Here is a 16,403-nt window from a genome sequence, read left to right as displayed (position 1 = left end):
CACATACGCAACCCAGGCAATGACGTCGGTTAGTAGACATCCCCCTTACTGCCGATTGGCTACAAGTGTATTTTGGTACTCGCCCCGACTCCCTTTTCAAAAGCGTTTCCCAAAAATCCACTTTTAAGAAACAGCAGTAGTCTAGAGATCCCAAGGGCCTTCAGCTTTTATATTCCCACAACCTCTGCCTGTTTCTCTTGCCCTCTTCCTTTAAAGGAGTAGTTCACCCAAAGATGGTCCCACATTGACGTGACCACAGTTATTTTTATTCCTACTAGGGACCCCAATTTTGGTGTGGAATACTTCTTTAACCCAGCAGCCACAAATCATTTCACATCTAAACCTCTCATCATTCAGATTGAGAGAATGCTAACGCTATAACAGACTCGCTTACTAGCATAGCGTCGGACAAGACATAAAAAACACCTAAAATTGAGCCTGGCTACTAGCTGAGACCCGCTATTTAAGGTATAGGACTCAAGAGACAGCTTCATGTACTAGTGACAAAAAAAACACACGTCTTCTCAAAACAGCTGTATGATCTAGCTAATAAAAACATCAGTGAGATTCATTATTATACCAACACAAATCAAATTCATCTTTCTCATATAGCAGAGCCATCCCTAGGGGGCGCCAGTTTGTGGTACTATGAGCCATCAATGTAACTATAACTCTGTAGTGCCACTGCAAAAGGCCTTTTATCTCTACTTAATGTGATGGGTTAAAAAGACTGGGTGCTGTGCAATAACATAAAGACAATAAACAGCCTTTCTACTGCTTTGTTTTTGTGGGCAGCCACCAAAGTAAACTTTGCAAACCAGCACAATATATTTATGCATTCGGCATGGATTTACCAAAAGCGACTACCAACTATACATTTTATCAATGTTTGCATTCTCTGGATATGCAGCATTACCTTTACTCAAAAACATGCACGTTTATTTTGCCAAAAGAAGAGTATTGTTTTGTTAAGTGCATAGTTGGAGCAAATCTGTAAGTTGCTTACAGTGAATTGGGAAGATCTCTGAAGATGAAACTTGGTTGCCCATCTCGTGCTTCGACGAGCAGGTAAACTGCGACCCCATGTCGTCTTTATTGGCTGTGTATTGCAGACTGGAAGATGTGCTGGACAAACCTGTGACTGGGTCCTTGGTAACAGTAGGTGTGATGATAATCGCTGCGGTCACATAAACATCAATCAATATAAATACAGTAATCGTCACTGCAAACATAAACACACCCAAATATGCAGTGACTCCTAGCTGTGGCATAGGCATGAATTCCAATGCTCTTTTAATTCTGGTTTGTCTTGCAGATCAGCAAAACTTGCCTACCAAACATGTTTAATGATGGTATGTGGCCTAGTGAAACTTGCTGGTTATGTCAGCATTCAAAACACATGACTAGCTATTGTATGCTGGCCTCGTTTCATGCATTATTTATGGTATTTAAGTCGAGAATGACTTATTATTGTGACGTATTTTCAAGCGAAACAAAATAATACACAAGGTTAATAGGCTCATTGGGAATTGAATAGATATAAAAAGTAGGTGTTGCATTCAGAAATGCAATAATTTTAAGTTTAATGAGGGCACATGAATTGAGAAAAAGAAATGATCCACACGGATTAAATGTTTGTAATGAACACTGACTGCAGTACTCCATAAAAAAAATAAGAATTCAAATAGTCCGTTTTGATGTAACGGAGACTTTGATGTGAACTCACTTTTGCCATCATCTACTAAAGGCAGGTTGTTCTTCATCCAGGTGAGATTTGCTGACGGGTTGCCGCTTTCCACCACGCAATCTCCCAACTAACAATAACAAACACAACAAAAACAATGAGCTTTAAAACAAAACATGACGTACGCTTACGTATTGGCATGAACTAGAACTCGGTGATACTAAAATGCTTTCACTTTCACTCTCATCTTTTTATAGACTTGTGACACATAGTTTCAACATAGAAAGCTTAAGATTGTCACACGATGTGTCACTTCCCCTTGATTTTAGTTCACTGAGCATGCGACTGAAGGCACTTAGGGACTTTCCCAATTTATGGTTCACGACCTTTGTAACTCATGGTACTTTTATCTTATTGATGCCACACTGTGACGGGCAAGTCCCCCGGAAGGTATTTTTAATGAAATGACATCATCAGCTAAAATAGGTGGGGTTTGGCTTCTACATTACTTCCCTCTCTCTTTCTCTGCTACCGTTTCCCTTCGCCTTTTCTCTCTGGTTGAGTAGGAACGCTGCCAGAGGCTGAGCGCGAGTCTGCATTAATAACACGCTGACAGGATCGCATGCTGACGTGCTATCCGCTCCGGGATAGAGAGATCAGCAGAAAGAAAGAGAGCAGAAAATGTTAATAATGGCAGGAGAGCAGAAGAGACAGTGAAATGATGCATGAGCTCAGGTGTTCGGGGTGGCATGAAAAATCTAAGCTTTAGCGAAGCTACATCCGAGGGCCAAGCCGGGAAAACGGAGTGAAGGAAATCGCCTACCCTGATAATCATCTATGATAACACGTCGGACCCTCTACTGGGGTCCGCGATACATCACGTATCACACCTGTGTTTTTACAGACTAAAGAATTTTCGCAAACTCTCCTGTGGATTTACTAATAAATTGCGTCGTTTATTGCACGGTTTTGTAAGGACCATTGATATATTGCGCTATTTTTTATTTTAAGAATATAATAGGATACAATTTTAGAAATGCTGTCATCGAGAACACACTACCATATGCAAACCTCAGCATAAAAAAAATTATTGCGCCCCTATGCTAGTACTTCCTGCCACTAGCTGGGTTTCCATCGTACGTGAAGCAATCTTTTCAAAATTTGCAAAAAATGAAAAACAAACAAATGTGCATTAGGTGCATTTCCAGCAAGTTGATCGAGCGAATGACGTGATATAGGTATAGGTGACCTAGGAACCAACAGTAAATAAAAAGTTTTAATGCAGGCACTAGCAGCAAGGGCATTGCGACGACGTCAAGCCCCATATAGAGGATCAGTCCTGTGGGTTTAATGTTCGCTACGTCCGAATTTATTCGGCATATGCGTTTCCATCTCCCATTATTCGCATTTACACTTTTTCAAATTATGGTGCATTCACACCAACCGTGGTAGAGCCGGCAAAAACGCGCTATTCGCGCGTAGTTGGACACTTAAACATTTGAGTTTACTCGCTTTATTCGTGCGTGAAAGCCCGTTTCCCGCGGCAATGCTCATTTCGTGCGGAACACGGCGTGAGTTCCGCGCCATTTCTATTCGCATCTTTGCATTGACTTAACATGTAAATCATTCGCGCTTGCCGCCTCTACCGCGTCTGGTGTGAACCCTGCATTTGTCAAAAACCAGCTTAAGCGAGCGTAAAAACTGTTTTTGCAAATTAAGGAATTTTTATTCTAAATTTTGCGAAAAATTTCGATACTTTTTAGCATTTATTTTATATGTGTTCGTGGTCATTTTTATAAAACCTTCATGCAATTATTTTTATTTTTTTTATGCAATACTTCGAAATGCACATAAAATCAGTGCGATGGAAACCCAGCTACTAAGTTCAGAGATAAGAAGAATGCTATGTAGAGGTTGGGATGTAAACTCCAAATGATTCAACTGTCAAATATTGAATATCGATATTGCTTTTTTTAAACTCAATATTGTATTGTCAAACAAAATATCATGACACTTACGTAACCAGTGGTGGCCGGTGACTTCTTTTTCGAGGGCACATGATGCAAAGCTCGTCACAACATGTATTTAGCCCGTCATGTCAAAATATGTGTTTGGCACGTCATGTGAACCTATGTGCATCACGTTTCATGTCAAAATACGTGTCTTCCGCAGATGCTTTGAAGGGGTTTATGATAAAATAGATTTCCCAGATACTCGCTTAATCTCATGTGTAATCAGAGTTAAGTGTTAACACTGCAAAAAATGACTTTCTTACTTAGTATTTTTGTCTTGTTTTCAGTAAAAATATCAAAAAATTCTAAAAATAAGATGTATTTCCTTGATAAGCAAAATGACCTAGGAAAATAAGTGTAGTTTTTAGACAAAAAATATACAATTTAAGCGAATTTCTACTTAAAACAAGAAAAAAAAATATCTGCTAATGGAACAAGAAAATGTTTCTTGAATTAAGTTTTTATGAAAAAAGTAAACTTATTTCAAGAAAATTTTTCTTACTCCATTGGCAGATTATTTTTGCTTGTTTTAAGCAGTAATTTACAAATTTGACTTATTTTCCTAGGTCATTTTGCTCATCAAGAAAAGACATCTTAATTTAAGAATTTTTTTATATTTTTACGGAAAAAATACTAAGTAAGAAAGTCATTTTTTGCAGTGAAGTTAGTGTCTTGCGACTATTTTGTGAACCTAAATCATAAATCCTTTCACTGCATGTGCAGAATGCACATATTTTGACATGCCGCATGATGCACATGACGCAACAAACACATATTTTGACATGACCCACACACGACACATATTTTGAATTCGCGCTTCTCGGATGAGTAGTCACCAGCCGCCACCGCACGCAACTATATTTTCTTACACCCCTAACTCACTGTATGCATTGTTTTAGGTTCTGATTCACAAACATTTTCATTTGTGTTGAACACAATGCCTTAACACTTTTATCCAAAGTGACTTAAAGTGCATTCAAGGTATACATTTTAATCACAGTGTGTGTTTTCTGGGATCGAACCCATAGTCTTTTGCGCTGCTAATGCAATGCACTATCAACTACTTGTGGAGCCACTGAGACCCAGACATCCGAATAATTCGTCCTGTAACATGCCGAAAAAGCGCTTGACTACACCGCACGTCTAAGTAAAGATCAATTGATCATCATTTGATGAATTAGCACTGCTACACCAATGCTAGACAAATGCAATGACTCCCCTTAAATACCAATGGCGCTGTGATATTTCATTACATTTAGGGCCTGGTTAAGATGGATTGCAGGTGGTTAGTACATAAAATGCGATGAAATACCATGTGCAAAGGTTGAGTAGATTTTTAGCATATTTGGCCCTTTTTCTCTAATCACCTCTTTAGCTCAGACCTTCAGTCTGCCTGCGTGTTTCCAACACAAGTAGCTGCTTTCAATTGAATATTCAGAGGAGGTATACTTCTCTTCCGCACCCCCTGCGCTTTTTTCTAAGAAAGTCGCTGTACTTTGAACATAACAGACCTCGGAGGGTGGCCACTAAAAACATACCCCTAATGCTGTGTACACAACCCCTACCTCCGCCACCCTGCGATTCCAGGCAGCCCGGCCCTCTTCTAAGAACTACATTTCATAGAGAGGGAGAAATGAGAAACAACGAGCCCCGTTTCCATTTACAAACACGGCTATAAGGAGAACCTGGGAAGCCTTCGATGTGCAAACCTCTCATGAAACAGAATAATGTTACTGCTGTCCTGCATAAAAGATGCAAAATCTACACAACATGAAAGTGACTGTGTGAGAAGAAACGCTTCAGCTCTGTCTAAATCAGGTTTGTACGCCTAGCAGACGCGTTCGCTGATGTCCGTATCATTAGCACCGTCTCTGAAGGCGTCTTTGACCGAGATAACAGCAGGTGCGTGTCAATGTTGAGACTGCTGGATAAGCATGCTGGGTAATGAAAACAAAGACACAGGGTTTTTTCCTGTACATTGTTAGTACACCAGCTGCTGTGTGTACTGGAGCAAACACACGGTCCAAGAGTACAGCGTTGAATGGGAAAAACTCACCTTTGTTAGCTTCCCATTTTCAAGCTCCTTCGCTTTGTTTCTGATCACGGGGTCTGATGGTTTTTCTGCAATAATAAATAAGTGGTTTACTGTACAAATAGGTACAATTTGCATACGCACAATGCCTCTCTTTGCTGCATTCAGTGTAGATGCTGTAGGTAATAAGCGCAAATTTAACATTCAAAGAATGTGGGTAGTTGATAAATGCCCATGCACATTCCCCTTATTGTTTCAACATATGGGTGGGCGATGAACCAGTAGGTAGATTAAACCGGTGTTAGAGATTTAAGACTATCGTCTATATAGAGAGTGTCATCGAGAGAGTCTGTGTAATCAGGAAAACGTACCGTTTGCACATTTTTAAGTACTGCAGTTTTAAAACAAGTGATTTTAGGCAATTAAAACATAAACAACAAGCCATGCATTTTGCCACTTTTTTGGTCTTAAATACACACATGCGCCAAAATGCTCATCTTTCCAAGTATCCTCATAAAGAGGATCATTTAGATCTTAAATTCCAGCTCCCCTAGAGTTAAACATTTGATTTTTACCGTTTTGGAATCTATTCAGCCGATCTCTGGGTCTGGGGGTACCACTTTTAGCATAGATTAGCATAATCCATTGAATCTGATTAGACCATTAGCATCATGCTAAAAAAAAACAAAATCAAGGAGTTTTGATACTTTTTCATGTAAAATTTACTCTTCTGTAGTTACATCGTTTACTAAGACAGACAGAAAATTAAAAGTTGCAATTTTCTAGGCAGATATGGCTAGGAACTATACTCTCATTCTGGCGTAATAATCAAAAACTTTGCTGCCGTAACATGGCTGCAGGAGGCGCAATGATATTAATAATAATATCGCAATGATATTGCCCGAAAATAGTCCTCTCCTATTGAAAGTTACCAAGGGGACTATTTTTACAAGGCGCTGCGTAATATCATTATGACTGCTGCAGCCACGTTACGGCAGCAAAGTCCTTGATTATTACGCCAGAACGAGAGTATAGTTCCTAGCCATATCTGTCTAGAAAATCACAACTATTAATTTTCCGTCGGTCTTAGTACACGATGTAACTACAGAAGAGTCAAGGTTTAAACAGGAAAAATATCAAAACTCTTTGGTTATTTTTGAGCGTGATGCTAATGGTCTAATCAGATTCAATGGATTATGCTAAGCTATGCTAAAAGTGGTACCGCCAGACCATCAGCTGAATGGATTCCAAAACTGTAAAATCTAATGTTTAACTTTAGGGAAGCTGGAAAATGAGTGTCCCTTAAAGAGAAAGTAAACATCTGAAAAAGGAAACGCATGTGTAATAGTAGCCTGCCCTACCGCATCCGGACTTTGGTCTTAAAGGGGAAGTGACCTAATTTTGCCCCTGGCTGTCACTCATGTTTATCAAACAGCATTGAGAGAAAATCTCTCACTGCTCTTGACTAAATCATTTATACATTATTATTTATACTTATAATATCTTCAGTGAGCTTGAGTTTTGTGTGTTTTATTGTTATTAACATAAAAACCTTATAAAAAAATAAAACAATACATAAAATGAAGCCTAACATGATATAAGATGGTCATATCGCCCACCCCTATTTTTTAACATCAAGATTTTAGGGAAAAATTAGTATGTAGACATTTATATAAGCATTTGGAAGCTTAAGTTGAAGGCATTCTGTTCACCTATATTAAAATGCAAATTGAATCTTTATATTCCCAAATTAAATCTTTCACTGCATACAGCAGTGTTATGTGTACTACTAAATAAATAAATAAATATAATATGCACATTGCATTTCAAACACAACCAACCTTTCTGATCTATGGGTGCAATTTCAATAACATTTGAATCACAACAAACTAGATAAAGGCTATGGTAGCACATCGCACATATGTTCTTCTCCCTCATATCTGAGATGCTGCACGCCTACCCGTGCTATTTCAGATCCGCCGCTTGCCGTTGGTTTCATCATAACCTTGATTATATAGATGTTTGAATCTGCCGTCTAATAACTCGTCTTCATTAACTCCTCTGCTTCTCGTCGTATTAATATTTATTATGTGCGTTTCACGCATACTTACTGTAAACACGCACTTCCACCGAGTATTCTTGCAGGTTGGTAAAAGACACCACCATGCAGGTAAAAACTCTCTGGTCTGTCAGCGAGCCCCGGGCGATCATCAGACTCGAGTTGGCAGCGATGCTAACTCTGTTTTTGTAGCCATCTGTGGCGGACACGGTCGCTTCGTCTTTCTGAGCCTGCTTCACGAGCAGATCGCCCGCAGAGCCGTCGTCCTTCACCTGAACGAGATAACCTGCCGTTAGCGCACTGACAAACACATCTATAGAGATTAGATTAGAAATCAATATGACTGCTTGATGGTAGGTGTACATCGCTTGACTGTCTAGACGGCTAGTAGAGGAACCACTCACGTATTTCCATTTGGTGAAAATGAGGCCCTCGGGCTTGTTATTTCCATTGTTGCATGGCACTTCAATGGTCTCGCCGTACAGACCTGTGACTGTCGGTACGCAGCTCCCTGAAAAACACACAAAAAAATTTGGTTTAGATTCCACGTCTGTATCGCACAGAGACGCAGCCAAGCATCAACAGAAATTAGTGTCAAATATGAAGCATTATCTCAACTCCAAAATGGAGCGACATGAAATGGGAGGGAAAACAAAGGGTTGGGGTCTTGTTTTGATTATTCCCAAGACATGCATACGATCTTAATTTCAAAGGAAATCTGAATACGGAGAGACACACAGTGAGTGTAAATTTATTCAAGAGTACCTTCGAGCCATTTTAAAAAAAAAATACTGTATAACAGCTTTCCATCCTCTCCTGTGGGAGGTGTATACAGTATGGTTGGGCAATATGTACTGTAGTGCACTTAAGTAAAGATTATGCTATAGTACAGTAGTAAAGTTGTGCCGCAAGGCAGAGTTTATGGTTACCAACAGGACACCACTACAGTTAATGAAGCCTGGGACAAATTACAAAGATGGGCCTCGGGTCCCATACAACAAGTAGTTTTAAAGATGTGTTAAGTGGGCCTTATGGCATTTACTGTACTGTAGGTATTACGAAATGTTTTTGTTTTATGAATAAACCAAAACATCATTATTTAAACCATTGACAACAATGATATAAGATATACTGCCTGCTGTTAGAAGTGTGCGCGCCTACTTGTTAGCGTGTTTACATGAGCATTTATGCATAAAACAGAGTGACACATGGAAGCAAAAGTTGTCGCCTCAAATGATAAACTGCGTAGCTTAAGCATTCCACTGCCGACACGACAGCGTTGTTTGTCATTCTTGCTGGCGAGCACTGTAAACATCCCAGCACCTGACGCAGATAATCGCGGACAGTCGTTCATAGTGTGTGGAGCTCTAAAAGGTTTGGGATTGCGATGCAAGACAGATGGCATGTGTCGCTGCACCCAATAACAGTTTGGATGGAGCACAGTGTGAACTTACTTTTCGACTTCAAAGCGAAATACCAACATGTTCTGAATTGTAGCCGGATTTGGCATGTGCAAAACGACATATTTTCAATACAAACAGTATCTTTATGACAGACATGTGTTGAAAGAATAACAGCATGCGCCTTTAAAAAAGTAATTCTTGCAGCAACACGCTAGCAATGTGATGCAATATTGCAGACACCCGTGGATGTTTGTTGTTACGCATATTCCTGTAGCTCAATTGGTAGTATGTTGTGTTATTAATTAAGGGTGTTATGATTTCGATAGTAAATCGTGCACGGCAGAACGCCGTCTGTGCCAGGACCGGTCATTTCCCTGAACTGAGATCTATATAAGTTTCACAACCACAAATTTGAGTTGCTTAAGAGTTATGAAAACATTTAAACATAACTTAATGACCTCATTAAGTCTCACATAGTCTCACAACAATCTTGTCTGATGATAATAAAAGCGTATTTTTAAGGTGTAAAGTACTGACAGGAATGTTCATCTGACAGAAAGTTTAGTTTTATCAGGTATGTGCATCTACCATATTTTTCCACTGGACATGGCAGGGCATCTCCGGATTCAAGGTCAGATATTATATTTCATAAAAGTCTAGTCTAAAAATGGCATAGCATTTTTTGTGCTTTCAAAAAAAGTAAAAACTGAATATCGAATTGTGACCTTAGAATCGAAAATGTAATCGAATCGAGGATTTGGAGAACCGTGACACCCCTATTATTAATGCTAAGGCCATGGGTTTGATAAGTAAGGAATAATTGACGACGGGCCATTGAATTATAAGAAAATAATGCACACCCAAGGTGCAATGCAGTTACACCGCGGTTTTGCATTATTTTCAAATAATTCGAAGGACCGGAGTCAATTATTCCTCTTATACCACGGTTACCACAATCATTGCTCTGGTGCCTATTTTTAAGAAATTTGACAGGTTAGGTGTGCGGTTATCAGAAATTAATGTATACCCACTGAACATTTCTCAGCCAATCAGAATACAGCATTCAACAGACCCGTGGTATAACGTACTGTAATTCACTTAAAAGCATCTGCCAATGCATATTATAAATGTAAATAACAGAAACATTCCTGATTAACTAGTTCACCTTACAAATCAACTACTTGTCAGATAACTAGCTGACCCATTCCTAAACCTGACAGCATGAGTGTAGTGCACTAACTATAATACTTGAAAGGTTTCAGGGCACTTTATTAATGCCTAGTGAGGTTGTTATGGCGACAAGAGCCTTTGGTCAATAGCATGCTAAATCGGGTAAAGTACCATAGGAGTTCAAGAGGTCAGGGCTGAGAGGCCTTCATGGTCCATCCACTACCATGATGGACTATTTAAAAAGCTTGAACAACGAAGGTTCAAATTCTGGTCAAACCAAAGACGTGAGCTGGAGCCAACTGCTCTTTCCCACACAAAACAAATTCAGCGCTCCAGGGCAATCACTCTCCAGATTTTCACAACTTTTCATTGTGATAGCAGAGGATAAAAATGCGGATACGGGAAAATAGCACCACTGATACACAAATGCGCTAATACCAATTCAGCAGAAAAGATAATACTCACCCACTTTCATTTGCACACATAGATTCCGATTCACAAAAGTGTCTTGTGTGTTACTTTGCACATCCAGGTGTTAAATAAGCAATCCGCGTGCACAGGGTGGCCGACGTGTTTTATACCTTACAGGCTCTGCATTCGCTCTAACTTCAACAGGTTATGATAAACGACAAAGGTGAGAGATTTCTGCTTAAAGCTGTGAGCTAATCATAATTCCGACAGAAATGTGATGGTGATAGACGAAGGCAGGTGCGGAAAGCGGTGTGTACATAACAAAAGCTAAATATACGTCTGCTGACTGTTTAAACAAAACACTCGCTACCTGTGCTGCTGGGTCGCATCATCATGACAACAACTAATCTGCTGGAAGATCTAACAGAGATAAGAAAGAGGAAGACTGATAGGAATTTTGTTCATTTTTGTCGCAAAAAAAAAAGGCTTCATAGAGAAACAGGTGAATGACACAAAACCTGTTAATGTCAGATTTATACCTGAACATCGAGAAACAAATTAAAGTTTGGTTGCTCAGAAGTGGTTTGCTTACAAATATTGCCTTAAAATATCTTCTTTTGTGTTCAGCAGAACAAAGAAATTAATATTGGTCTGTAACATCAAATTATAAGAAAAAATATGTCTTGCTTGACAGAATGGATGAAACAGTCATTTTAGTCATTAAAATTAATGACATTTCCCTCAAATACTTACTAATTTAATGTACAAAAAATATCTAGTTATTCTTAATAAACATATTAACATTTGAGCATTCGGCAGATGCCTTTTTCCAAATAACTTACAGTGCAAACGTACACATTTTTATAAGTATGCACTTTTGAGTCTGTGAGTTTTTTTTGCCAAAACAAATTCTATCAATAGCCACAATTTTAATATTTATTTATTACATATTTTTATACTATCTTGGCTTCTTTTATGTATGTTAACATGTTAACCCTGGAGAACCCAAGAACCCTTCTCTTAGCATCAATTAACATTGGCCAAATTTGAGCCGTAGGTTCTCCAGGGGTAAATAATGAAAAACATATCAACAAGTAAAAAAATTAAATCAACAATTAAAACAAAAAAGTTTTAAGTAGACAGACTGTTTTATCCATTGTGGTAGCCCTTGGAGGCCCCTGGTCTACATCAACTGAGTTACAAGAACTAATGAAAAACATTCTGTCTAGACAAAATCTTATTCAGTATAAATTACACTTTTACCATTTTGAAAAAATGTTACCATGAATATTAAGTGAGCTCATAGGTCACATTCATTAATATTCATTTTTACAGTGGGTATGCTCAATTAAACAAAATAATTCCACATGATAAAGGAACTTTAGGGTGCACTCACATTATCCAAACCAAACCATGCCCTAGTGCGATTGCCCCCCCTTACTCCCCCAAATGCATGCACTCACACTGTACTTAGATCGAACCGAGCCCAGAGGTGCGCTTTCGTCATTAGGATACAATAAAAAGCAGGAAGTAATGCGCTCTCTTAACACTGAAACCCATTGTAATGTTAAGTCTGTGTTTTATTATTCAGAGTCGTTTGGTGCACGATGACACACAGCCCTCTCACATGCCTATCATTTTTCTTAGTTGGTCTGTCACGTGTGCAGCTCGGACATTCACGTAACGCTGCTGCGCGCATCAGAATGTTTTTAAGAAGGCAGATGAAGGTGAGTGGTCGTGCAATTGATGTCTCTCCTTTTGAACCAGTACAGTACAGAGCGATTACACTAATCAAACGAACTTTCGGGGTCAAACGCGCCCAAGCGCGGTTTCGTTTGGATAATGTGAGCCCTCTTAATGGTCTTCAAAATAGACTACTTTTTAACCCGGACATTTCTGAGTAGTTGTGGGCCATAAATCCCCTTCGATTCTCATGCGTATCTCATCAGTAAAGCCGGTTTCGTGATTAGTACTAAATTGTCATAACCTGCTTTCAGATGGAGGACCATTTACTACACAAAGCCGTATTTCACAGAGAATTTTGCAGAGCTTTTTGGTGAAATAAGGCTCTGTGTAGTAAATGTCACTCCATCCCTGCTGAAAAAACATCATCAAACCAACATGGACCAGCATGGGAATTATGCCCACCCCTATTTCTGAGTATGACCTAAAATCCCTGAAGAGGTGCTTAAGTGAACCACTCGACCTCAAACGATAACAATTCAGTATACACATATTTACTCGAATTTGCCTCAATAAACTAGTTTAATGCTTATTGAAACTTAGTAAGGCAGCTGTTGTAGCATTTAAATGTAGGTGTGGGATTAAAGGTTGTAAAATACGGTCATCTATTTATATATGCTAATAAAGAGCCAATATGTTAGTAATATGCAGGCAACTTGTTAAAATTGAAAATAGGTCCTCATACGAAAGTGTTATGCCTCAAACTACAGACCTGCGTGCCTCAAATTGAAATCATAATGATACTTGATACTACACAGACACATTCGCTACATCCTCCGCATTTCCCGAAACATTAAAATGCAGAAATACGTGTCAAAAATCCGCCTCTCACACAAGAATACAAATGGATGTGTTCAAATGCTGGAATGTGTCAAGAAGTCTCTCATGTCTCTTTGCATAATGAGTGGGATGTGTTAAAGTATTGGTGTTAAGGGAGAGAGCTCAGAGACCAGAGGTTGTCACTCCCGCTGAGACAAACCGAGCATGTGTGAAGTGAAATCAAACACCAGAAGTCTGACCCATTACGATTGTTTCTGAATTTCCGAAATGCCTGTCGACTAGTTGGCACCCTGCTTAAACAGCCCCCAGCGACCACATAGATCCCACTGTGAAGACACCGTGTCTTTCTGCATGAGTGCATGTTTGCTTGCCAGTCAAAAAAAATTCTCATCTTATCATGCTGTTTTGCTACAGCCGAGAGGATAAAACCAAACCAACAAGGAGAATTTGTTTTCTGTCAAAGCTATCAAGCCTCAACGTTGAGCGATTGGACCTCAAATCAAAACTCTCTGCAGGATAAAGGATTTCATTTCTTCCCCAAAGCATTTTGCACTAAAGCACTGGGCAATTCAAAGAGCAGACCTATCTCCTCAGAAGAAAAAAACTTTTTTGTATTTCTTGAATGATACTGGAATAGTATTCAGAAACTTCATGTTTTGATATATTCATATATAAAGCAGTTGTTGTTCCTGAGTAAAAGACCCTCCTGGGTCCTCTCATAAACCGAATAAAAATGCATTCACAACAATCTCAATACGAAGGCCAATAGATGTATATTTAGGTCTAAAAAATCTCTTTCTCATATATCTGTTTTTACTCAGCGAGAATAAGCCTTGGCCCAGTACAATTGCTTTAAGCAGCATCAGTAGAGGAAGAAAACAATTCATTATCTGAAGTGCTTTTATTGCATGCACCAAACTAATAGCACTAATATCCACTGAGCAAACGCACCTGTCCTCAGGGTCAACCTGGTCCCATCGTGTAATTCAGTCTCATTCCATGCAATGTTATTTTGATGTTTCCATCGCTTTGATTTTGTTCAAAGAAATTCACCTAATTTGACATTTTTATGCAGTTTTCCTTTCCAAGGTTGTTTTTCAGTCTAAAAAGGGTTCGGTCTGGGTGGCTGTGTTTTCACGATGCATGTTAAAGCTTTGTTTATACACTCCCAGTTGTCACTTGGGTGACAATACCCTTTAAAAATGTACAATTTAGGTACATTTATGTATAGGCCTACATTTGGTACTGATACTATATGTACCTCAAAGGTGTTATTTTTAAAAAGGTGACAGCTTTTGTACATTTATCTGATAGTGTACTTGGTGTTGGTGCATGCTCAATGCTTACCCAAAATGCCCTTATTTTTAAAGTAAACAATACATAACAAATGGCAAGTAATAAAACAAATCATCAGAATCAGACGATATCACAACATACCTATACAACCCAAGCTTGGTTACCCCACAGCCGATCTCACACTCCCTGTGACATCAAACTGCATTACGACTGATCTCGGATTACCGATCTCACCATTACGACTTGACAGACCGAATACCGTTTTTTCCCGTTTCTCCAAATCAACTCCATAGATTCACGAGCCCCTTACAGAGAGCGATGCTAGGGAAAAAGGTAGAAGAACCGGCACTGGGGAAATCAATAGCTTCTCCGCTCCGCAGCCTGCGATTCATCAAACGGCGCCTGCCGTGCCCATGATCAAACCCAAACATATTAGCCGCTAAACACGAGAGCAGATTGAAGGAGCTTCTCGCAACCACTCAGTGTTTATCTTACTCTGCTTGCTCTCAAACAGACAGCCAAAACAGCTTTTGGCACCGCCGCGTAACTTCAACATTCCCCTTAATTTAAAACCTGCTGGGCATAAAGCCACCTTGAGCAAATCCCGCTTCAATTCCAGAGTTTCATCGCTCACTGCCAAATCGACAAAACGCTAGACCATTGATGTCAGATAGCGCTTTGTAATGCTGAAGCGTTCTTTATACAACAGTTAGTTTCGCTCATCTAACCCTAATAAAGCTGACATTTGGTATAAAAACATTGTGTTGTTTCACCTTGTGTATCGATACGGTTGTCTGTTTCGCTGCATTCCAGAAATACCATCAGTCAGTGTGTTGCTTGGAGACACTTTGCTTTAGCTTTGTTTGAAACTTTGTTTATTTTTGTTAGCAGAGCAAAAATAGACAACATAGTTAGCCATGTAGTGTTTATAAGTAACTCGATGTTAACCTTCAAGACAGGGTTGTTCAGTTTTCTCTAGTAAAACTTCAAGAAAGCCGTGCTATGTAAATTAGACATTCTCTACGAACTTTGCCACCAATTGCTTGTCCACATGTATACACATGCTCGCCTAAATGAGTGGTCACACTAGACTTTGAGCATGCAAATATTTTTCAGACGTTCGGACTTCGAATAATATTTCAACGTCAATTTAAGTTCTTTGGCTTTGTCCATTTTCGCTTTTTCAGCAGAGATATAGGTCATGCCGTGACGTACCGGTTTTCTACTAGTGGTTACATGTCTCCACTCACAGGTCAGAGTTCATGAGACTTTAAGTTTGAAAAATATCCAAAATATCTCAAGCTTGCATTTTTGGTCTGAAGCATTTGTATGCGTATGAATGGAAGTCAATGGTAGGAAAAATTTTCAGCAAAAAGAAAGGTCGTGCCATGACGTACCGGTTTTCTACTGGTCATGTGTTCGCAGGTCAGAGTTTACCAGACTTGAACTTTGGTAAGCAGAGAAATGCGAAATATATGATTGGTCTGAGGCATTCATATGCGTATGAATGGAAGTCAATGGAAGGAAAACTCTGGTGTGAAAGTCCAATTTATAGTCGTGTGTAAGGTCTGCGCCGTAGTTTATTCATAGCCTCTGCGTAGGCTGACGTGCACCTCGCCAAATTTTTAACAGTGCGTCAGATCTACGCAACCGCAAGAGATATGATTGGTCCAGTAGAACCCCTTCCGTCAGGTAAAAAAAAATGCGTCATAAGTATTTCCATTTGTGATGGTGAGAACAAAGATGGACCAAGTTGAGGAGTGATTTAACCAAAACTGCAACATTAGTCACTGTTTATTAACTTCCATCACTG

At 39.3% G+C, this 16,403-nt stretch overlaps 1 protein-coding gene across 2 annotated transcripts in view; it reads right to left on the bottom strand.

Annotated features, from left to right (window-relative positions):
- The window catches only part of alcama (activated leukocyte cell adhesion molecule a), an 81,119-nt gene that overhangs the window by 15,297 nt on the left and 49,419 nt on the right, over positions 1-16,403 (bottom strand). For both annotated transcript variants that reach the window (XM_065258793.2, XM_065258785.2), the window contains exons 2-6: positions 8,192-8,298; positions 7,840-8,059; positions 5,753-5,817; positions 1,727-1,814; positions 1,007-1,177 (exon numbers count right to left, since the gene is read on the bottom strand). In XM_065258793.2, the coding sequence (XP_065114865.1) occupies positions 1,007-1,177; positions 1,727-1,814; positions 5,753-5,817; positions 7,840-8,059; positions 8,192-8,298 (651 nt within the window). The remainder of the gene's footprint in view (positions 1-1,006; positions 1,178-1,726; positions 1,815-5,752; positions 5,818-7,839; positions 8,060-8,191; positions 8,299-16,403) is intronic.

The sequence above is a fragment of the Paramisgurnus dabryanus genome, chromosome 10 (genome assembly GCF_030506205.2).
Source record: "Paramisgurnus dabryanus chromosome 10, PD_genome_1.1, whole genome shotgun sequence".
In the NCBI taxonomy this organism is placed as follows: Eukaryota; Metazoa; Chordata; class Actinopteri; order Cypriniformes; family Cobitidae; genus Paramisgurnus; species Paramisgurnus dabryanus.
Note: the sequence above shows the minus strand (reverse complement) of the source record. Positions and strands in the feature narration are given on the sequence as shown.